Here is a 22,796-nt window from a genome sequence, read left to right as displayed (position 1 = left end):
CCACAGCTAAATCGGCTATCCCCGGGAACAATCGCAACATATTAGCAATTGAATACCGGGCCAGACCTGTCGGCAGCTGCAGTGGCCGAAACAAAGACAGGTGAGTGACCACCCCCCGATCAAGGAATCGCCTCACCATTGGACACATCGACCCCAGAGACTGGGGACAGAATCCAATCACTTGGGACTCAGGGTCAAGGGCCGCCCCGGGAGGCGGGAAGCCCCTGGGCCCTATAAAAGTAAAGGTCCAAGTTCAGATCTCTCTCTCATCTTCGCCTGCTCGAGACCTTCGCAAGACCAGCCACCGTGTATCGTAAGTTTGAATCCAACGATCGCTATCCGGTAGAGACACCTAGCCACCGACCTGTAGCAGCCTTTTGAATCCCGCGGGCCAGATCTGATTGGACAAGCCATTTGTTTCCCTGACCTGGTGGGCTCTTCCTAAGTTAAGTATTGGCCAGTAGTGATAGGTTTGTTATATAGAAAGTAGTATTAGGGTATTAATATTGCTTGTTGTATATAATAAATGACCGTTGTTTTAATCCTTACTAAGCGATGTGCTGTGTTATTAATCATAACCTGAACTTGAACCACGTGGCGGTATCATAAAGATACCTGGCGACTCATGAGCAAAGGTGACCTAAACAGAGCAAATAGAATAAAGCTAGAAAGAGCAACACCGTAGAGCATACTGCTGGCATGTGTAGGGCCGGCCACTGATACCCCTGCTGGCAGGGACTGATGCAGGGGTTAGACCCCCCCACGGCTGCCAGGCACTGATGTGGCCAGGGTTGCGGTGCAGAGTGCCAGAGGGATCGGCTGGACGTGGGTGTGGGGATGGGACATGCGTGGTCCTCTGCTGCAATGCAGGCCAGGGCCACCTTTTAACCTATTGGGCCTAATCGGGCACAGGGGTACCCACCATGCTAACATGTTTGCACTTTACCCCCTGCAGACAAAGAACTTTGGTATCCAACCCGGCATGGTTTCCGTCATCCTAGCCGCCGCAGTCCTGGTGGACGCACAGAGGTTTTACGAGCGGAGAACCACTGCAATGATGCCCATCCAGCGACCAGGAGCGTGATCGAGTGGTGCATTGGCATGCTCAAGATGTGGTTCAGGTGCCTGGACTGCCCTGGAGTGACGCTCCAGTATAGCACTAGAGGAGTCGCCCACATCGCGGTGGCCTGCTGTGTCCTCCACAATATCATGCGGCAGAGGGGGCGACATGCTGGGTGTGGATGACGAACACAATGCCTCGTCCAACAAGGAGGATGCAGAGGAGGGCCAAGGGCTTGGGGCCCGGGCAGCCACAGAAGGCCGCACAACATGTGTGCCTGTGCCGCCGGGCACTGGACAATCAACGATTAGGGGTATGGTCACCGACACCCCCACCGTCACATTCCCCCCTTCAAACACTCCCTCCCCGCAAGTCGAAACATTAGTGTTAATTGTGATATAAACATGTGCCCCAGTCCCTAAACTATCTTATCCGTTGCACCCGTGCCAACGTCTAGCGCTCTGGCCTTACAGGCCCTAACACTCTGTCTAGGTGGTTCCCCGGCCGGTACATCAGGAGTGGAGGCAGCCTGCTCTGTGACCTGGCTCCACTTTGGCGGTTGTCCTCTGGAGCGACTGGGGCTGGGTGGACTGGGCCATCGTTCAGGTGTCCCAGATGGCGTGGTGTCACCCTGTTCTACCCGATGCCCATGGGATGCTCAGGGACAGGAGGGAGGATTCAGAGGTGCTGCGGTGTATCGGCACACCTACTGCGGGTGTCACCAGCACCGGCCCCAGCACCCCCTCCTCCCTCGGGGTGCCCAATGGCCCCCGGGCTACTCCTGGGGACAGGAGTGCTTCCAGAGCGAGCTTCAGGGGCTCCCCACCACCTGGCGCTGCCAATCCTGGAGACCCCAGTTCGTCTCAACCAGGGTCTCAATGCTTGCGGCTATGGAGTATAGGGACTGGGCCACGTCCCTCTGGGACTGGGCCACATCACTGTGATCAAGCCAGGTCCCTCTGTGACTGGCTCAGGTCAACCAGCGTCAGGCCAATGCAGTTGACTGGGGCACGCTCTGGAGCACAACAGCAATGCCAAAGTGGCACTGGTACATGGTTGCATGTGACAGGGCTGCCCGGTCCTGTGTCTTGGCCACCGCCCGTACATAGTGACCCAGGCCTTGGATAACTTGACCCATGGTCAATACCTTTGCCTGCAAGGCCTCCACCGCGGACGCCACCTGTGAAGTGTTGTCCCGGGTGTCATGCATTGTTGGTATCGCCTCCTGCAGGCAGTTGGGACTCCTCCAACTGCACCTGCAGGCATTGGATGGTTGCCGACAACCCTTCACGTAGTCCCTGGCTCTGCTCCTGAATCTCCAGCATTGATGGGACCAATGTTTCCAGACGCCCGAGATCCACCTGGGGTTGGGAAGCCCTCCGACCATCCGTCCCCTCGGGGCTCTCACCTCCAGCTGATGTACCGCAGCATATGTGTGGTGTGCAGTAGATAGTGCCCGAGGAGCCTCTTCACTAACATGTCCAATCGAGGCGAGTGTCTTTGGGGTGGTAGAGGATGTTGGTGACAGCAGTGCTGCAGAGACGGTGTTGTCCCCAGATGTGTCCTCTGAAGTGTCACGGGGCTGTAGCTGGGGGCTTGCGACACCAGCATGTCCCACTAGATGAGTTTTGGGGCTTGGGCTGTGGGACACCGGATGGGCCTGCCTCATCACCCAGTAATCCTGCAAGACACACAGCAAAATGCATGGTTAGATAGGGGGGAGGGGGGTGGGCAAGCACACGTGCCATAGGGATATCACACTCCATTGGGGGCTCACCTGCTTCTCTGATGCCGACCTCCACCTCGATGACTGCCCGCTCTCCGGCCCCACCGACCAGGTTCAACACCTTCCGTTCAGCAGCGGTCAAGGGCCACAAGTCCGACAGGCCTCCTCCGGACTGCCTCTGTCTCTGCCGTTGTGGGCTGCCTTCTCCTGGAGAACAGATGATGCAGAGTGCGAGACACTCAGATGGGGGCAGTACAGGGGATCCACGGCTGATGGCGTGTGTGTGTGCAGGGCACCTGGCCATGGTGGGTGGGTATGGTTGTTGGCATGTGGTGCAGAGGGGGTGGGGGGCTATGGGTGTGGGACAGGGCTGGGCTGGTTACTCATCCTGGCCGTCCTGACGAGGTTGTGTAGTTTCTTGCGACACTGCTGGCCAATCCTGGCAGTGGGGCTTCTGCTACTAGGCCGGGTTGACATCAGTCGCCTAACTGCCCTGGGAACAAGGTGCCCCACCTCTCCTCCATGGCATCCAGCAGGGTCTCAAGCTCTGCATCGGCAAAACGGGCTGCCGCTCTTCAGGGTGCCATCTTGTTGGCTGGAATGAGTGTGTGGGGGGAGTGGAGTGTTTATATGCGGCTGCAGCTTGTCAGCCTCTCGAATGCCAATCCCATCCCTGGCAAATCAGATGCCGTTATGCATTCGAGTTGCAATGGTTCCAAGTGGCCCTGGTGCTTGCCCATTAATGGGTTCTGAATTGCTCCGGGACCGGCGCCGCTTTTGCAAATATAGAACACTTGAGATTCAGTCCTGGTGTCAGCACTTAGTCTCTAAACGGAGAATTCGGCTGGTGGTACCTGGAAGCTAAGAGACGATTTGATAAGCTAATTCAGAACAAACTTACATGGAAAATAGAAACACATGATATTAAAGGGGCAGAGGTAACTTGTGAGGCAGGGGTAGTGGTGAGCAGATGTTTTACTGACTGCAGAGGAGTATGTATGTGGTGCCAGGGTTGGGATTAGAACCATTGTTTCTCTTGTTATATACAAATGACCTGAATTATAATTTTGCAGTTTGAAGACGATACAAAACTTGACAACGTAATAAATGATGAGTATGTTCGTAGTAGACTTTAGGCGGAGGTGGACGGAAGAGTAAAATGGCCCAATTCACGGTAGATTGAAGTATATACTTTGGCAGGAACAAGATGTAGGGGCAGTATAATATAAATGGTGCTATTTTGAGAAAGTGCAAGAACAGCGGGTTCTGAAGGTGCATTTTCATTATTGAATGTGGCAGGGGTTAGTTGAGAACATGTATGGGATACTTGGCTTTGAAATATGGGCATTGAATACAAGGAAGTCATGTTAAATCTTTACAAATCTCTGTCAGGCCTTACTGGAATACAATAGTGTACAATTCTGGGAGCCACACTTTAAGGAAAGATAGCAAGATTTTGGAGAGGGGACAGACGAGGTTTCCCAGGATGATACCAAGAATGAGCAACTTTAGTTATGTGGCGAGATTCAAGGGGCTGAGATTGTTCTTAGAGCAGAGAATGTCAAGAAAAAGTCAAAGTCTGGTAGCATCTGTGGAGTGAGAAGCAGAGTTAACCCACCCCTCGCATCTCCAAGGTGATCTCTCAGCCAGCCACCTCACAGGCTGCCCACAGACGATGTGGCCCTCTTCTCCAACAACCCCCCCCCCCCCCCCCCCCCCCAAGGCTTAACCTCACGCACAGCCACCCGATGTAATGCAGGAGTTCCGGAACCTGACCCCGCATGAGGAAAGAGACCATAAGCCTGCAGGAAAGGAGCCTGACCATGTCTGCGCTGATGGCAAGGTGAGGGAAGCGAGCAAAAGTGAGAACCCCAAGGATCAACAGTCGTTACTCAAGCTTCACGTGAGTAAATACATTGCATCATTTATCCCCCGTGATGAATAGTGTCATTTCCCTTCCCTTGCAGGGCAATCAGATGAGCAGTCCGGGCCATCCTCGCACACCCTGAAATCGCCAGACGTGTGTAGCTCTGAGGGAGACTTCTCCGATGTAACCATTGAAGAGGCATCACATCTGTCACATGCACCTTCCACTAGCGCAGATACTCACATCTCTGTGTGATTACATGCTAGGCAGGATTCTGGGTCACTCACTGGTAAGCACCTCATGGTTGATGATCCACAGCAGGTGAAGGCAGGGATGTCCCAGGAATCTGGAGGTGCCGGGGCTCTGGACACTGCTGAGCCCCTGGCCGATGACATGACCCAGGGTCCCCGAGCTCATGGAACTGCAAAGGCAGCATTGTGAGAATCAGGAAGGCATGTCAGCATCCCTCCTTGGATTGGAGGAGTCCAATCGTCTTCTGTCTGAGGAGATGGTGCCGTCACTCCTATGCAATGAGGTCAACACTGCAAGACTGGTGTCCGCAGTGGATACCTTGGTGCAGGACGTGCACTCCATGGCAGGGATATCTGCTTCAGGGCTGAGGGTATGACCTCCATGGTTGAGGGCTTCATCTGCATGGTGCAGGCGCTGGTGGGAATCCACAAATATTTGTGCTAGAGGAATGCAGAGCTTCTGGATCTGATTCCAGCTGTCCGACACGAACGCAGCCTGTGGCCCTCAACCCAAGGGGTCCCGGGTGTATCCAGCCCCTCTGACACTGCCCCCCCTCCCTGTGAGCTCCATACCTCCAGCTCTGCACACCAAGGAGGGCAGCAGTTAAAACAGAAATTAGTGCTACTGTATTCACGTTTGGATGCAATTCCTTTTTTAAAATATTTGTTAATAGGACGTGGGTGTCTCCGGGGGGGGGGGGAGAAGAGAGAGAGAGAGAGAGAAGAGGAGGAGAAGAGAGGGGATTTGAACCTGGATCCCCAGAGCTTTATGAGTCCAGTGACAATACCACTACCCCACCGCCTCCCTTATAGTACTGGCTAATACAAATACCTAACTATTTTCTAATCTCTTTTTAAAAAAAATAATTTTTATTAAAGGTTTTCATAAAATATCAATATCAAAATGCGAAAGAAAAAAGAACCCAACAGGGTTAAGTACAAAACACAATCTAAAAAAGCAACCCCCCAAACCCCTCCCCCGTGCCTAAATAATAAATTAACATTAACACCCCGACTTAAGACAACAGGTGTATACACCCCCTCAGACCCTTCCAGTGTAAATAACATAAACCAAAATAAAGTAAACCCCCCCCGCCCCGAGCTGCTGCTGGCTTTGACCAATGTCTATCGTACTGCCAGAAAGGAGTTGCCACCGCCTAAAGAACCCTTGTACCGACCCCCTCAAGGCGATTTTCACTCTCTCGAATTTAATGAACCCTGCCATATCGCTGATCCAGGATTCCACACTTGGGGGCCTCGCATCTTTCCACTGAAGGAGTATCCTTCGCCGGGCTACCAGGGACGCAAAGGCCAGAATTCCGGCCTCTTTCGCCTCCTGCACTCCCGGCTCCTCTGCCACCCCAAATATTGCGAGCCCCCAGCCCGGTTTGACCCTGGATCCTACCACCCTTGACACCGTCCTCGCAACGCCCTTCCAAAATTCCTCCAGCGCTGGGCATGCCCAGAACATATGGGTGTGATTTGCTGGGCTCCCTGAGCACCTAACACACCTGTCGTCACCCCCAAAGAACCTGCTCATCCTTGTCCCGGTCATGTGTGCCCTGTGCAGCACCTTAAACTGTATGAGGTTGAGCCTCGCGCATGAAGAGGAAGAGTTCACCCTCCCTAGGGCATCTGCCCATGTCCCCTCTTCGATCTCCTCTCCCAACTCCTCCTCCCACTTACCTTTCAACTCCACCACCGAGGCCTCCTCCTCCTCCTGCATCACCTGGTAAGTTTCCGAGATCTTCCCCACTCCCACCCACCCCCCCCATTTTCTAATCTCTTGCTCGTCATTTATAGCAGTTATGATATTGCATTACATTAACAAAATATTATTTGTAGATTTAAAGTTATAAAAAGCTAAAATAAACTTGGAAAGCATTTTTTCTAATTCATTATATATCCACAAAATGAAAAAATAGAAATTATTGCTCGATTACCCAGAGAGCACCAAGGTTCTGCAGTGTAGAACTGTGAGAGTTCCAGAATTTTAAAGTAAAATGAAGATTAAGTGACGTTTTACATTTCAGGGTACCCAGACTATTTGAGTGCTGACAATTTCTTTCAGATGTTCTTCCGCCTATGTGATAGATGTAAACACCATTGTGACAAGGGGCTGTTTAGCACATGGCTAAATCGCTGGCTTTGAAAGCAGATCAAGGCAGGCCAGCAGCATGGTTCAATTCCCATAACAGCCTCCCCGAACAGGCGCCGGAAAGGTGGTGACTAGGGGCTTTTCACAGTAACTTCATTTGAAGCCTACTTGTGACAATAAGCGATTTTCATTTCATTTCATATAAGAGTAGTTGTGACGAGGAGCAGTACTGGGTGTGCTAGTCAGAAAATTGTGGACTTGCAGACATTGATTTTCTATTTATCTTAATGGGTAGAAAATGTGGGGGTTCAGATGTGCACTTTCCATGGGAGCTCTGCTCCTTAACGTGAATGGAGAATATTATGAAACAACAGTAAAGAATGATAATTCAGTGGTTATGATCTGAAATTGTTGAACCTAATATTGTCATGCAGCCAGTAAGCTGTCAAGTGCATAATTGAAAGACAAAGCTTCCGTTGAGCTTCACTGGAACAATGCCTAGGTTAGAGAGGGACAAATTAATGCTCCTATTTTTTACTTAAAGACAGCTGGTGCTGGCAATGATTCTGCTAATGTCACCTTTTGATGCTTTACTTGTCATATTACCACCACCTTTTGCCTTGTACCACTTAATCTCCTGTATTCCACCCTATCACAGGTCACCCCTCGTTTTTCCCTCCCCTTCACTCTTTCCCCGATTGAAAATTATTACACCCACTGATGCTGCCTGAACTGTTAGGTATTTAAGATTTCCAGCATCTGTGGAATTTTGTTTTTGCATAACTATATTTTCTCTTTCTAAATCGCTCTATTTCAACCTCTGCTTCTACCTGGGTAGGGGTTGGGGATTTCACTTCTGCCTCGCCATCTTCAGATATGGACATAGGACTGATGACTTGTTGATGCTGCTTTACTTCTTCAGGTAATCCTGTAAAAATGGCATATATTTACAACATAATTAAGTTCCTCTTTTTAAAAGAGAGTAGGAAAAAAATCTTTTGTTATCTGTTACAGGCATATTAATGAAGGAGGAAGGGTGAAAGCCAACTTACTTTCATTAGCCACATAATTTGCTGGAAAGTAGCCCTGCTTTCCATTGGCTAGGCAACCAAACCACCAGCTCGCATTATCTTTGTACAGCACTTGGATAATGTCATAACGCTGGATGGTTAGCTCATCTGATCGATTCGCTGTGTAGTCATAAAGAGCTACGACCTAAGGGAGAGATAAGACCGCCACAGTTTTATCACAACTATGCCACAGAGAGAAACCCCTAAGACTAACTTCCTCCTGCAGCAGGGCAGCTGAAACCAAAGCTGCAGTATGGTAAGACTTGAGGCTGTCTCAGGGTTTTGATGATGGGATCAGAGGTGGTGGGAACGTAGCAGGAGTTATAAGATAAAGGACTGTGGGATTCAAGAGATGGTTAAACCATTCAACACTGCTAAGATTAGTGTACAGCAGCTGCTGTTGTATTATGATCATATTAAACAATGATTGTAGCTTCACCTGCACATGTTGAGAATTTTAGCGCCAGAACACTTGAGCCTAAAACCAACCTGCATTTTTACTACTAAATGTTTTTACATAATACCGCAGACATTTTAAATGACAAACCATATTCTCAAATTTAAAAGCACTGTTGAGAAAAAAAAAACTGTTGTAATATGCTGGAACAGATGTCGTCATTTTCCACTGTTACTGATCAAACTGCTTTGATCAAAATATAAGGAGTTAACTCTTTGAAGATTACGGTAGCATGAAATTTTAAAAAACATCTTTATTTAACTTTTTCAGAGAACATCATTAAGTTAGTTTTGTGATTCTATTCGATTTATCCAACTCTACATTTGTTTAAATGTATAATTTCCTTTTCAGATGCGACCAGGTTAAAAGAAAGTGTACACTGAAAGCTGCAAAAAGCATTCAGTACTCAAGTTAATTTCCAATCACAAACTGATACATTTTGGAAAGTTTGACTGGGTTTTTTTTCTGCTATTAATATCTTGTGAAGACAAGTTTGTGGCAGCTGTACATTAAATTATAAATGTGAGGAAACACTGTCATATTGAAAGTATCTGCAATATAAAAATCAGCACAATACCAAATTGTCTGGATATAGGAGGCACTTCTAAAATATATTTTATTGAATTTTTTCGTTCACAATTTTTTCCCCTTACACTTCAAATAGGAGGCACTTCTGACTTCAATACACAATATATTTTTAAATTCTCTTCAATTTTCTTTATTTTAGTTTTATAAAGTTCTTCTCCCACCCTCTTTCCGCACCCACAAAGTTCAAGTCATTTTCTCTTTAAGGTTCTCCCAAAACAAGCTGAGGATAGGCTGGGTACGGTGCAAATTCTCTAAAGTCCGTGCCAGTGCTGCTCTTGAGCTGTGCAGGAAAGAGGCCAATCTTTGTTTGGGGGAAGGGGGGGGGGGGGAGGAGAGAGAGAGAGAGAGAGGGAGGGAGAGAGAGAGAGAGAGAGGAGGAGGGGGAACGGGGAGGGGCAGGAAGAGGGAGGGAGGGAGGGTGAGGGAGGGGGCTATCTTCCAACCTCTGCCTCTTTCAACAGTAAAACCGAAATTGTGAATTTATCACGAGAAAACGTGGTTTCTATTACCAGTGGCACAGGTTATTTGAAGCTAGTGGGATTCGGTGGGCAGGTCAGGTGCCCTTCATGCATCGGTGCACTCGATGGACCGAAGGGCCTCTTCTGCACTGTATTATTCTGTGATTCTATAAATAATGCACTGTCATTGTTTTTTTTTTACTTTCAAAATAAATGGTTAGTAATTAACAATAGTTGACTGGAATTCCCCTCCCCCAATCACAATTACCTTAACCACACAATACTTCTGGTAACTAAACAAAAGCTAAATGGGAAGGTTTATTTTGGTGCATTTGTTGACAATCATTACAACTATCTAGTCTATGAAAGTACTTATGTTTCTTGTTTTGGTTAAATGATTTGTCAATTACAGTAAAAACAGAAATACCAAAAGTTAGTGTTCTGTGCTGACAGTATTTGGGCCCCTATCAACATTGAATCATAGAATTTACAGTGCAGGAGGCCATTCAGCCCATCCGGCCTGCACCTGCCCTTGGAAAGAGCACCCTTCTTAAGCCCACACCTTTCCGTACACCCAGTAACCCCCCCTAACTTTTTTGGACACTATTTAGCATGGCCAATCCACCTAGCCTGCACATCTTTGGTCTGTGGGAGGAAACCGGAGCACCTGGAGGAAACCCACGCAGACAGGGGGGAACATGCAGATTCCGCAGACAGTGACCCAAGCCGGGAATCGAACCTGGGACCCTGGGGCTGTGAAGCAGCAGTGCTAACCACTATGCTGCCATACTGCCCATGACAACATGACAAAGTTTACTAAAATTCAGCACCGACCCCACCTCTCTCCACTCAGCGGTGTTCCTACTGCGAATGGAAGTGGTAGATGGGAATTCCTGAGAGAACCAGGAACAGTGTGCAGTGGCTGAAATAACTCAGCAGCAATGTTCGGAGTTGAAAGGAGGACAGAAAAAGAGGGCAAATGGATAGCGAAAGGAAGCGGATGGATGCAAGGAATGGTGCTTTGGGGGTGATCGATGTCTACTGCACAGCAAAACAATTTTGAAAGTAGAAAAAGGCCACTTCAGATTTCCAGCATTTAGGAGCTGACAGACCAAAAATATCAGACCAATTAAAATATGTTTCCATATTTTGAAATCATATGTCTGAAAAGGTTAAGACAGCATGGTGGCGCCGTGGGTTAGTCCTGCAGCCTCGTGGCGACGAGGTCCCAGATTCGATCCCGGCCTGGGTAACTGTCCTTGTGGAGTTTGCACATTTTCCCCATGTTTGCGTGGGTTTCGCCCCCACGACCCAAAGATGTGCAGGCTAGGTGGATTGCCACACTAAATTGCCCCTTAATTGGAAAAAATTAATTAGGTACTCTAAATTTATTTTAAAAAATGTCTGAAAAGGTTAATATTATGAGCGGCAGTACTTCTAACATTGTTATGGTCAAAAGTTATTTAAAAAATGTATTTATCAGAGGACAGCACAGTGGCGCAGTGGGTTTGACCTGCTGCTTCATGGCGCTGAGGTCCCAGGTTTGATCCCGGCACTGGGTTTGCACATTCTCCCCGTGTCTGTGTGGGTTTCGCCCCCACGACCCAAAGATGTGCGGGGTAGGTGAATTGGCCACGCTAAATTGCCCCTCATTGGAGTTTCCCAATCAACTAACAAACTTCTGAAATCAAACAGAAAATGATAGAGACACACAATAGACTGGCCAGCATCTATGGAGAGAGAACAAATGGATTAACATTGTACTATCTGTCCTCAAGGTTACTTGTCTCAGTTAAATGAATGTCAGCAGTCCTCAGTCAGGGTTCTGAAACTCACACTGAGCATATATTCATTCATGAACTGCGTACATATACACTTGTTCCAAAAGCAAATTTGGTTGTAAGTGGGAAACATTATCCCTCACAACCTCACAGATGCCCACAATGTGACGATACATTCTTTCTTCATTATTATCCTCTTTCTCTACTGTTTTGTTGTTTTCTCCCTTCACAGCCATATCACTGGAATGTTGACCAACACTGCGAACAAAGATTATCCCAGAATTCATAGCAGGAAAGACTCCTTTGCTAAATCTAAATTGATACTACCTTAATTTCACAACTATCAAAACACTTTTCAGTGGGAGAATAGTAGGGCAGGCGCAGTGATGTCCCAGCGATTAATGAATGCATCTACTAGCTTCTGTCTGAGATTCCCAACTATTGTAGAACATGTAAGTTTGCTTCATAATGCAGCATTACGTGATCAGAAAATGTCTTATCTCAGGAAAAACCTGATAGTCAATTTTCTCTGCTTGATTTAGTGTTCCAATTGAAGCATCACACTGCAGCAAGCCAGCTGAGTAATGTGTGTCAATCCAAATACCAACGTGCTCACTTTCCACAGGAAAAAGCGTGGGCCAGATTCTCCGATTCTAAGACCAAGTGGCGTTTTACATGGAAATATTGGCAGCGCCCCCTCACCGATGCTGTGACCGGTGAGGGGCTAGCAACCGCGGCACGTAAAACTCCCGGTCGCCACAAAATAAACGGCTGGAGGATTGCATGTGCACGGTGACGGCGGGTGCGCCGTTAAACATGGCGCCGGCCGTGCGCGGAGCCAACCTGCCAGAGTTTGCCTTCCTGGACACCCCCTGGCCACTCCCCACCAGTCCCCCCAGCCCTCGTGGAAGTCTCCCCCCCCCACCGGCCAGCAGCATGGCTCCCACCCGACTGTGGCGGCACTGGACACAGTCCGCAGCCGCCACGCCGGCTTCATGCATGGCTGGGACCAGAAGTGAACCCTGCTGTCGTGAACTCGGCCCATCAGGGGTGGAGCATCGGGGGAGGGCATTCAGATGATGTGCTGAGGTCGATCCAACGGCGTGCGGTGCTCGCCGCGATGAAACTGTTTCAGAGGGGGCGGAGCATATGAAATTTGCATCAAACAGGCACTGCCCCCGATTTTGTCGTAAAAAGGGATTTAAAATGTGGTGATGGCATCGGAGACTCTCCGTTATAGTGGTACTTATGAGGCCCTGATTTCCATTCCTGGTTTGGGTGCACAGAGAAGGGAGAATTCCCAGGTCCGGAAACTAGACCTTTAAAAATGGCTGCATGAACTTTAGATTTTTGGTCTGGGGGCGAGCCTGTGGAAGGCCTGCAGAAGTTTTCAAAATCCTGAGGGGGCTGGACAGAGTTATTAAGGAGAAACTGTGTCACTTAAAAAAGGATCAAGAACAAAAGGGCACAGATGTAAAGTTATTGAAAAAGAAGCAAATGTGATGTGAGAAAAAGCTTTTAGACACAATTAATGATTTGGGTCTGGAATGCACTGCCTGGATGTGTGGTAGAGGCAGGTTCAACCTAGCTACTCGAGGGGGCTTTAGATGATCATTTGAATAGAAACAATGTGCAGAGTTACAGGGAAAAGGCAGAAGAATATCACACAGCCACAATGCTCATTCAGAGAGTTGGTGCTGACATGATGAACCAAATGGACTCCTTCTGCACTGTAACAATTCTTTGATTCTGTAACTCTACACTGGGGATCCAGCAGTGTCACAAGTTTTTTTGGTGAAATTGTTTATTGAAGTTTTCACATTTTATACACTGTACATTCTACAAGGGTATATGCGTCGGTTACAATATACAAGTAATTTCCCCCCGTATCGATCCATCCTTTCCCCACCTCCTTAACTGCACCCCCATCCCCTCCTCTTGTTGTTTCAGGGTCCTTTCCTGGGTCACTTATTATACGATAGACAGTTATCTTTTATTTACATGTGTGTGGTGTTTTCCCCTCCCTTCCCCCCTTTATGTCAATTGGCCTCACCACTTTCTTCTACCGCCCCCCCCTCCCCCATCCTATTTTCAGTGTTTCTTTGGGGGGGGGGGGGTTGGTTCCATTTCTTGTGGCTTTGTTCTAGGCCTGATTTCTGAACTGGCTGTTTTCTGTCCATCCCCACACTCCCTTGTCTGTTTCCTGCAGTCTCTTAGGCTCCCGTGTGCCCCCCTCCCCTAACCCCCACCCCATCCCCCCCCCCCCCCCTCTACCCCCCACCCCATCCCCCCCCCTTGCTCAATTGGCTGTTGGCCTCAAACAAGCCCTGGAACCAGTTGATGAATGGCCTCCACTTTTTGTGGAAGCCAACCTCTGACCCTAGGATAGTGAATTTGATCTTCTCCAGGTGGAGAAATTCTGACAGTCAGTCTGCAGCTGTGGGTGGTGCTGCTGATCGCCAGCTGAGCTGGTTTCTCTGGCCGGCAATTAGGGAAGCAAATCCACATCTGGCTGGTCTGATATCCCGAAGACTGCCACTCTTGGGCAAGGCTCCACCCTCACCCCCCACAACCTTGTACCCTTGGACATTGCCTCGAAGAAGGCCATCCAAAACCTCAAGTCTGGGGCATTCCCTAAACATGTGGGTGAGGTTGGCCACGCCTCCCTGGCACTGCTCACAGTTGTTCTCCACCTCTGGGAGAACCTGCTGATTTGGATTCCCGTCAGGCGTGCCCTGTGCAGCACTTTCAGCTGCATGAGATGGAGTTGGCCCTGCTCAGTGCTTCGCTCCAGAGTATCCACCCTATTTCCAGCCCTAGCTCTTCCTCCCATTTTTCCTGTCTTTTTTCCAGAGGGAAGCGTGCCCTTTCTAATACTCATCCGTACATGTCCCCGCAGTTTCCCCTACCCAGACTGTCGGTGTCCAGTAGCTCATTGTGTTTCTTGAGGTCCGTGGGTAAGCTGTCATCTCCTTGTGGTGGAAGTTCTTCACTTGCAGATGTCGGAGTTTGCTTCTGTGAGGTAGCTCCAGTCCTCCGTCAGTTCCTCTAGGGTCACTAGTCTGCCCTCAGTGTAGAAGTCTCTGACCATCAGTCTCCCTCCGTCCTGTCTCCACCTCTTAAAAGTGGTGTCAAGCATAGCTGGTGTGAACCTATGTTTGCCGCAGATGGGGGCCATGGTGGACATTTCTATCAAACCGAAGTGCTGCCTCATCTGGTTCCAGGTTCTGAGGGAGCTACCACCACTGGGCTTTTTGAGTGTTTTGTTGGAGGGGATGGGACGCTATCGTGGCGAGGCCCCGGGGGGTCATTCCTGTAAAGGAAGTCTCCTCCATCCTCACCCATTCTGTGTCTGGTTCTTTTACCCAGCCCCACTCTTTCTGCCGTGGCTGCCCAGTGGCGGTACTGTAAGTTCGGAAGGGCCAGGCCCCCATGTTTCTTCTTTTCTGTAAGACTTGTTTGCGGAGCCTTGGATACGTTCCCCCCAGACAAATGCCAAAATCATCTTGTCTATTGAGTTGAAAAAGGCCTTGGTATGTAGATCGGCATGGCTCTGAACAGGAAGAGGAACATGGGCAGTACATTCATCTTGATCTTCTGTACCCTACCCGCCAGGGACAGCGGGAGTCTATCCCATCTCTGTAGGTCCTTTTATTACTTCCTCTGCCAGACTGGTCACGCTCCACTTGTGGACCGTGCCCAGTCATCCCCAGAAAGCAGAATTTGATTTGGGCTAGTTTAAATGGTAGTCCCTCCAGCTCTGCCCCTCCCCCTCTCGGGTTCACAGGAATGCTTCGCTCTTGCCCAGGTTGAGTTTATAGCAGGAGAAGGCTCCAAACTCTCAGGAGCTTCATGATTCCTTCCATTCCGTTTGCGGGTTCGAGATGTAGAGGAGGTCACCCGCATAGAGTGAAACCCTGTTTGGATTTCCTTCCAGCTTTTCGCCCCTCTGAGGGCAATCAGCAGCAGCTTGATTGCCACAGCGAATAAGAGGAGGGACAGCTGGCATCCCTCCCTCGTGCCTCTGTGCAGCTGCAAGTATTCAGAGCTGGTGGCATTGGTCCCAACGCTCACCTTGGGGCAGTGTACAGGACTTTCACCCATGAGGGGAACCCCGTCCCTAGCCCAAGCCGCCCTAGTACCTCAATGAAGTACGTCCGCTTGACTTGTCAAAGACCTTTTCTGCGGAGAAGGGGAAAAAAAAGAGAAGGAAGAAAAATAAAAGTCAATAAATAAAGAAAGGAAGAAAGGAAGGGAACCAACCACAAGCCCCCCCCCCCCCCCCCAACAACAAAAAAGGAAACCTGAAGCCCGAGACCGACCCAACGAGAGCAGAGGAGCGGGGGAAGTGAGAGCAACCTCAGGGTAAGGAACAGCAGCGGGGAAAGAAAGAGAGTCAGACAGATGGCTGGAGGAAAGAAAAACACCAGGGTGAAAGAACAGCGAGATGCAAGCAGCAGCAGCAGCGAGGGTGAGGCACATGAGCGCTGGACGCACAGGCAGGCGGCCCCACAAGACGAGATGGAGGTTCAGGCGAGCCTGAAAGCGAAAACAATGGCGGACCAAGCAGTGGAGCGTGAGCAGGACACAGCGACCAGCATAAAGGAGGCACTCTGGTCGGAGCTCCAAGCAATGATGAAGACAATGCACAAAATGCAGCAGACCATCAAAGGCCTGGAAAGGGAAGTGAAGGAGCAGTAAAAAACAATTCTGGAGTTGGAGAGGGCCGCCTCTGACCAGAGTGACAGGGTGATAACCCTAGAAGCCGAGGTCAAAAAGTTAGTAACGGCCCAGGGGAGCCTAAGAGGGAAAGTGGAGGATCAGGAAAATAGGTCCAGGTGGCAGAACATTGAAATAGTGGGTCTGCCAGAAGGGATGGAGGGCAGGGACCCAAATGATGGGCAAGTTAGTGGGAAAGGAGTTATTCCCAAACCCACCAGAAATAGACAGGCCGCACAGGTCGCTCCGACCCAAGCCCAAAGCTGGGGACCACCCCAGAGCAGTTATTGTGAAGCTGCACCGGTTCCAAGACCGGGAGAAAATCCAAAAGTGGGCCCGGCAAACGAAACAAAGCACGTGGGAAGGGAAAACCAGAAGGGTGTATCAGGACATTGGGGCATGTAGCCAGTTAAAATGGCTAACTCCCGATTTAAAATGGCGAACGGCAAAGGCTGATGGGAAAGTCAGCCAACAGGACACAAACAAGCAGCTGCGGGTTGAGTGTGTATTTACCTCTGGAAAGGCCAGACAAGATCGATACCGGCAACCATCAGCATAACAAAACACCAGCTATCTGCATACTAATGAGCAATCCCCAGGAACAATGCGCAACATTTAGATACATAAAGCCAACCCAGACTCTTCGGCGCCAGCAGAAGCCTACACAAAGGGAGGTGAATGACCACCTCAAGACCGCCCATCGATCAAGGAATCGCTCCAGCATTGGAGAAAATCGAACCAAGTGATTGGGACAAAGTCCAATCACTTGGAACCAGGTACAGGGTCTGCCCCGAAAGGCGGGAAGCCCCTGGGGACTATAAGAATAGAGACCAAGTTCAAATCGGCCCTCTGCTTCTCTTCTTGACCGGGTCACTCAGCAACGCGAACCAACACTTGACAGTGACCGGTCCAGCCATCGCTGAGATCGAGTAAGTCTTACTTCAACGCTCGCTACGAGATAAGCGCTCCTAGCTACCAATCTGTACCAACTTCGAATCCCGCAGGCTCAGAACCCGAACGAAAGGCCATTCGTTTCCCTGACCTGGTGGGGCAGTTCCGAGTTAAATATTGGCCTGTTAGTCGTAGAAGTAGCTTAGACGTAGAATTTATGCATGAGTAGTGATTACTGTGTATAATAAATGTGCTTTGAATTAAATCTTACGAAGCGGTGTATTGGATTATTGATCATTACTCGGACTTGAACCACGTGGCGGTATCAGAAAGATACCTGGCTACTCAAGAGCAAAGGTGATAAAACAGAGCAATTAAACTAAGGCAAAAGTTAGCAACATTATTTGGCGACAACCTGACGGGACCCGATCTAGAAGTGGAAAACCACTCCAGGAGAACCCAAGAATTTGAATAAGAGATCCAATTGGAAACAGAAAACTACAAGTGTTCAAGCAGTTCTGATCAATAGTCATAATTTGGAAGTGTGTGTATGCATGCGTAACTAACAGGGCTATAAGGTAAAACTGATAGATTTTTGTTGCGTCAAAACTGTCGGAAGTTCGTATATCGGAAAGTAGCGAAAGCCACACCCGTATTTACAGCACCGCCTTAACTCCCCTGTTCCAAATTTAAAAGAAGCATTCAGATAGGAAAGATGGCAATGCAGCGCCTCATGAACCCCGAGGAATTTGCAGTCGCAGCAACCAGCAGCAGTAGTGTGGGACAATGTCCCATTTGGGAGGAAGAGATCAGGAAATATCTCAAAGGGAAAGGATGGCCCCTTTGGAATGATTTCTGTGATAACGAGGAATCAGGTCCCGGGAGTATAGGACATACTTGGTGGGAGAACCTGAGTGAGATCCACAAAAAGAGCTTAGGGAAAGCTCGCAAGCCGATGGCAATCGTGTCCTGCTTGGCACAATTGCGAGGCACAGAGGAGGTCGTTAGGACGCTCCGGAAAGATGTTGAAGGCATACATCGGATGAGTAAGGTCGATGTAAGCGAGGTAGAAAAGGAGAATTTAGACTTGAGAAGGAAGTTGGCAGCAAAAGATGTAGAGGTGGATGACGCCAAAAGGGCTCACCAGTCTTGTCTGGCGCACCTGAGCAGCTTCCAGTCTCAATACGAAAAGGCCCATCAGGACACGCAACGTGCAGTCCTGGTACGAGAAGAAACGGAAAAACAGTGTAGTGACCTCAAGGCAGCATTAAGAGCACTCCATGCTAGAACATAGAATTTACAGTGCAGAAGGAGGCCATTCGGCCCATCGAGTCTGCACCGGCTCTTGGAAAGAGCACCCTACCCAAGGTCAACAACGCCACCCTATCCCCATAACCCAGTAACCCCACCCAACACTAAGGGCAATTTTGGACACTAAGGGCAATTTATCATGGCCAATCCACCTAACCTGCACATCTTTGGACTGTGGGAGGAAACCGGAGCACCCGGAGGAAACCCACGCACACACGGGGAGGATGTGCAGACTCCGCACAGACAGTGACCCAAGCCAGAATCGAACCTGGGACCCTGGCGCTGTGAAGCAATTGTGCTATCCACAAGGCGACCGTGCTGCCCCCACAGAACAAAGAGAAAGCACATTAGACCATGCAAAGTGCCGGAAGCAGATTGCAGAGCTGCAATCACTGCTTTCTGTTCAAAAAAGTTTTCAGGAAACCTTCGGAGAAAGATTAGATCAGGAAGACGGCCCTGATTGGGAAGAGTTGAATGAAACAGCGCAGAGATATGTTCAGGGAACATGTGCGCAGGGAAAGCCACAAAAGAGAAAGCGCGCCAACCCCCCATACAGCAGATAGTTCACGCTCCAATGAACCCTGTAACCACCCACCGCACAGCCACCGCACAGCCACATCGGACGATGCGGAATTTCTATATTCCACCCCCTTAACAGTGACCCAATTACGGGACGCGTGCGATAAGATCACACCGTTCCTCCCCACCTCAGACCCCCACCATTTCTTTGCCACAGTTAAACATCAGGCGACCATGTACGGCCTGGATGAGCGAGAGCACGTAAAGCTCACCGTTTTAAGTTTAGACCTGTCGGTAGCAGCAGCCCTTCCCGACCCACAGAATGTAGGAGGAGGCACCCTTGCAGAAAAGTATACCGCGATCCTGGATGCGATCGGGTATAACCGGGGTGACCCCGTAGATGGCCTCAACAAATGTAGACAAAATAAATCAGAGCACCCCACAGCGTTTGCTGGATGCCTGTGGATCCACTTTGCAGCAGTCTTTGGAGACGTAGACCTCCCCAGACAACATGGCCAAATGGACCCGCACCCTTATCTCCCATGCCACAGAAACAGGACAGAGAGCCTGTACGAGTTATGATCCCTCAGAGGAGGCCCATAACGAGAAGTGGGTAGTGAAAAGAATGTCCCGCACTTGGGAGCAATCTGTTCAAAGTAAACCCACAGTTAAGAATAGAGAAGAAAAGCAGGCTGCCACAGATATGCAGGCAGTAAACACAACACACCACAACCCCGCATGGGTGAATGAGGGAAAGAACAGCCCCCCACCAAAGTCACAAGAGTGTTACAACTGCGGACAGTTGGGACACTTCCCAAAAGAGTGCAATGCCCCTAAAAATCCACAGAGAGCCCAGCAGACGGGCACTCTGATTAAGAAAAAGACAGCCCATTCATAGCGTTAGTCCGTTCAGATCAGACAGACTTGACCAGAACGGACTGACGGTGTACAGGCTCCCCCAGTTGGGTCTGCGACACCCTTTGGGATAGGTCCGGATGACCGGTAGTTGCAGCAACAATTCGGGGACAGCCCATCGAATTTCTCTGGGACACAGGAGGATCCCGCACCACAATAAATTCCTCCACCCTGTTTCAAAAAGACACGTTGCCCACTATAGCCACCATCACCCTCAGCGGCTTTACAGGCCACTCACGGCAGGGACACATCACAGCCCCTGTACCCATTCAAATCGGAACCATCACCACCAAGCACCCCGTGGTTTTAGTTGACCTGCCCCACACAGCAGAACACATTCTGCGAATTGATTTCATGAATTCCCACCACCTTTCATTCGATCCAGTCAACCAATGTGTCTGGAAGATGGCAAAATCTGCAAGAGCCCCCGCAACGCTCAACATAGGAGTAAATGAACAAAATTAGCGCCGTAGGCGAATTTTGGTTCAACCCGACCACGCTTAGTACGGACAAGCAGGTTAGGGCAGTTCTGCAAAAGAACAGGGCAGCATTTGCGGCCCACAAGCACGACTGTGGACGGATGACTGGCTCCGTACAAGTAACAGGACCTGACCCTAGACCCCAAAAACAGTACGGATTTCCCCAAGAGGCAGAGGGAGAAATCTCCAAGGTAATAGAAAGCTTATTAGAGCAGGGCGTACTTAGATCAGTAGCCTCCACTAATAATGCCCCGATTTGGCCAGTGAGAAAGCCCGATGGATCATGGCAACTGACCATCGAGTTCCGGGAACTCAACAAAGTCATCCCCGCAGCAGCCCCCACCGTAGCCACAAGTCCCGAGACCATGCTCAAGCAGGGACTCAATTCCCGATACTTTATGGTTTTGGACGTCAGGAATGGATTCTGGTCCATTCCATTGGCAAAGGCGTGCCAGTACAAATTTGCCTTCACCTTTAAAGCACAGCAGTACACGTGGACATGCCTGCCACAAGGATTCCACAACTCCCCCTCCATTTTCCACCGACAGCTGGCAAATGGTTTCACCAAATTCTCTCGCCCCGAATGTCTGGTACAGTATGTAGACGACCTACTACTGCAGACAGACACCAAGGAAGAGCACATTGAGCTTCTGTCCGAACTCTTGGAACACTTACACTCAATTGGTTGTAAAGTCAACCCCAAAAAGACCCAGATTTTGGAAGAAAAGGGTGATATATTTGGGAACAATTATCACACATGGTAAACGCGAGATCAAGCATAAAAGGATTGACTCAATTGCTAAATTGCCCCTCCCCCAGAACGTTTTAGCCCTCCGGTCGTTTTTAGGACTGGTTGGCTACTGCCGAAACCACATTGACGGTTTCGCCAGCAAGGCAGCACCCCTCTCAGACCTCCTAAAGAAGGGAGCCCCCTGGGAATGGCTTCCGCAGCATACGGATGCTGCAGACTCTTTAAAACAGGCACTCATAGCAGCCCCCGCACTACAAGTTCCAGACCCGCTTTCCCCTTAGGCCATAGAGGTAGCGACCACAGACCGCACCCTGTCAGCCGTGCTCCTCCAGGAGCGGCACGACCAGTTAAGACTCGCAGCTTACGCCTCCAGACTTTTAGATGCTGTGGAGCAGGGATTTTCAGCCTGTGAGAGGCACCTGCTCGCAGTATTTTGGGCAGTGCAGTATTTTTCATATATTACCGGACTGAACCCCATCAAAATTCTCACCAAACACACCCCCACCCAACTTTTACTGGACGGACGACTCAAGGACGGTACCGTCAGTCAAATAAGAGCAGCTAGATGGACCCTTCTCTTGCAGGGACGGGACATCACTGTGAAAAGGACAAAGACCCACGCCTATTTAGCCGACAACTTACAGTACCCCGGAACCCCCCATGAATTCAGAATTATCTCTCCACACCACAACACAGGCCCCTTTATCGCTAAAACACCCCCCAGAAAGATAGGTAGTTCAACTCAGAGCCCCCAGCACACGGACACGTGTGAGCCCATAAAGATCTATGTGGATGGATCTTCCACAGTCTTGGATGGGAAGCGCATAACAGGTTGCGGTATCTATGTCGAGGACGCGCAGGGACGCGCCCTTGAGGAAATATCGTTAAAACTACCCGGACACTTAGGCGCGCAGGCAGCAGAGCTTGCAGCCATCGCATATATAGTTGAGCACCCAGATTCCTTCCCCAGCCCAGCAGACATATACTCGGACAGCCTCTACGTCTGCAACAGCCTCACGGAATTTCTGCCCCTGTGGAAAGCAAGAGGATTTGTTTCCGCAGACGGAAAACCCCTCCCCTCAGCCCCATTGCTCCGTCATATTTTAGAAAGAGCCCAGAACAGAACCTTTGGGATCATCAAAGTTCGCAGCCACCATCGTTCCTCCCCCCCTGGAAATGTGAAAGCCGACGCACTGACTAAAGCAGGTTCCAGGCACGGATATTGTTGGACACCCCCCCGAAAGCGCCCCAGTGAGTGCAGTTCAGGTCTCCCAGACAAAGATCGAGGATCTAGTAGAGGCCCAGAAGCAAGACAGCAATCTCAAGGAGATTGTAAAGGGAAACTATCCAGCTCCCTATGAGAGATTTAGAAATGCACTGACCACACATGCCAGTGTGGTGTTAAAAGACACCCTTCATGTGGTTCCTGAACAGGACAGGAATCAACTGATTTGTTTGTTCCATGACGGTCATGGACATCAGGGAATCGATCCCACTACAGCCCATCTCAAGCAGCTTTGTTGGTGGCCGAATTTGAAGGAAGATGTAAACCATTACATAGAGAATTGTCTTATCTGCGCCCAGAATAATCCGGACAGATATGCCAAAAAGGCTCAACTCAGCCACACCCGACTCGTTAATGGCCCCTGGACTAACCTCCAGATCGATTTTATAGGACCATTGCCCCCTTGTAGGAATGGCTATAAATAAGTACGTGGGGTAATTGACACATTTACAAAATGGGTGGAAGCATTCCCAGCCCGCACAAACACTGCAAAAACCACAGCCAAGATTTTGACCCACCACATCTTTACAAGATGGGGACTCCCCCGCAGCATTGAATCAGACCAAGGTT

The 22,796-nt window shown here is 49.6% G+C and overlaps 1 protein-coding gene across 10 annotated transcripts in view; it reads right to left on the bottom strand.

The window, feature by feature from the left end:
- ahi1 (Abelson helper integration site 1) overlaps nt 1-22,796 on the bottom strand; it is a 537,691-nt gene that overhangs the window by 26,102 nt on the left and 488,793 nt on the right. For all 10 annotated transcript variants that reach the window (XM_072499698.1, XM_072499696.1, XM_072499702.1 and 7 more), the window contains 2 exons: nt 8,055-8,217; nt 7,833-7,930 (listed from right to left, as the gene is read on the bottom strand). In XM_072499698.1, coding sequence (XP_072355799.1) covers nt 7,833-7,930; nt 8,055-8,217 — 261 coding nt within the window. The remainder of the gene's footprint in view (nt 1-7,832; nt 7,931-8,054; nt 8,218-22,796) is intronic.

The sequence above is a fragment of the Scyliorhinus torazame genome, chromosome 4, assembly GCF_047496885.1.
Source record: "Scyliorhinus torazame isolate Kashiwa2021f chromosome 4, sScyTor2.1, whole genome shotgun sequence".
Classification (NCBI taxonomy): domain Eukaryota; kingdom Metazoa; phylum Chordata; class Chondrichthyes; order Carcharhiniformes; family Scyliorhinidae; genus Scyliorhinus; species Scyliorhinus torazame.
This window is presented reverse-complemented; position numbering and strand designations above follow the sequence as displayed.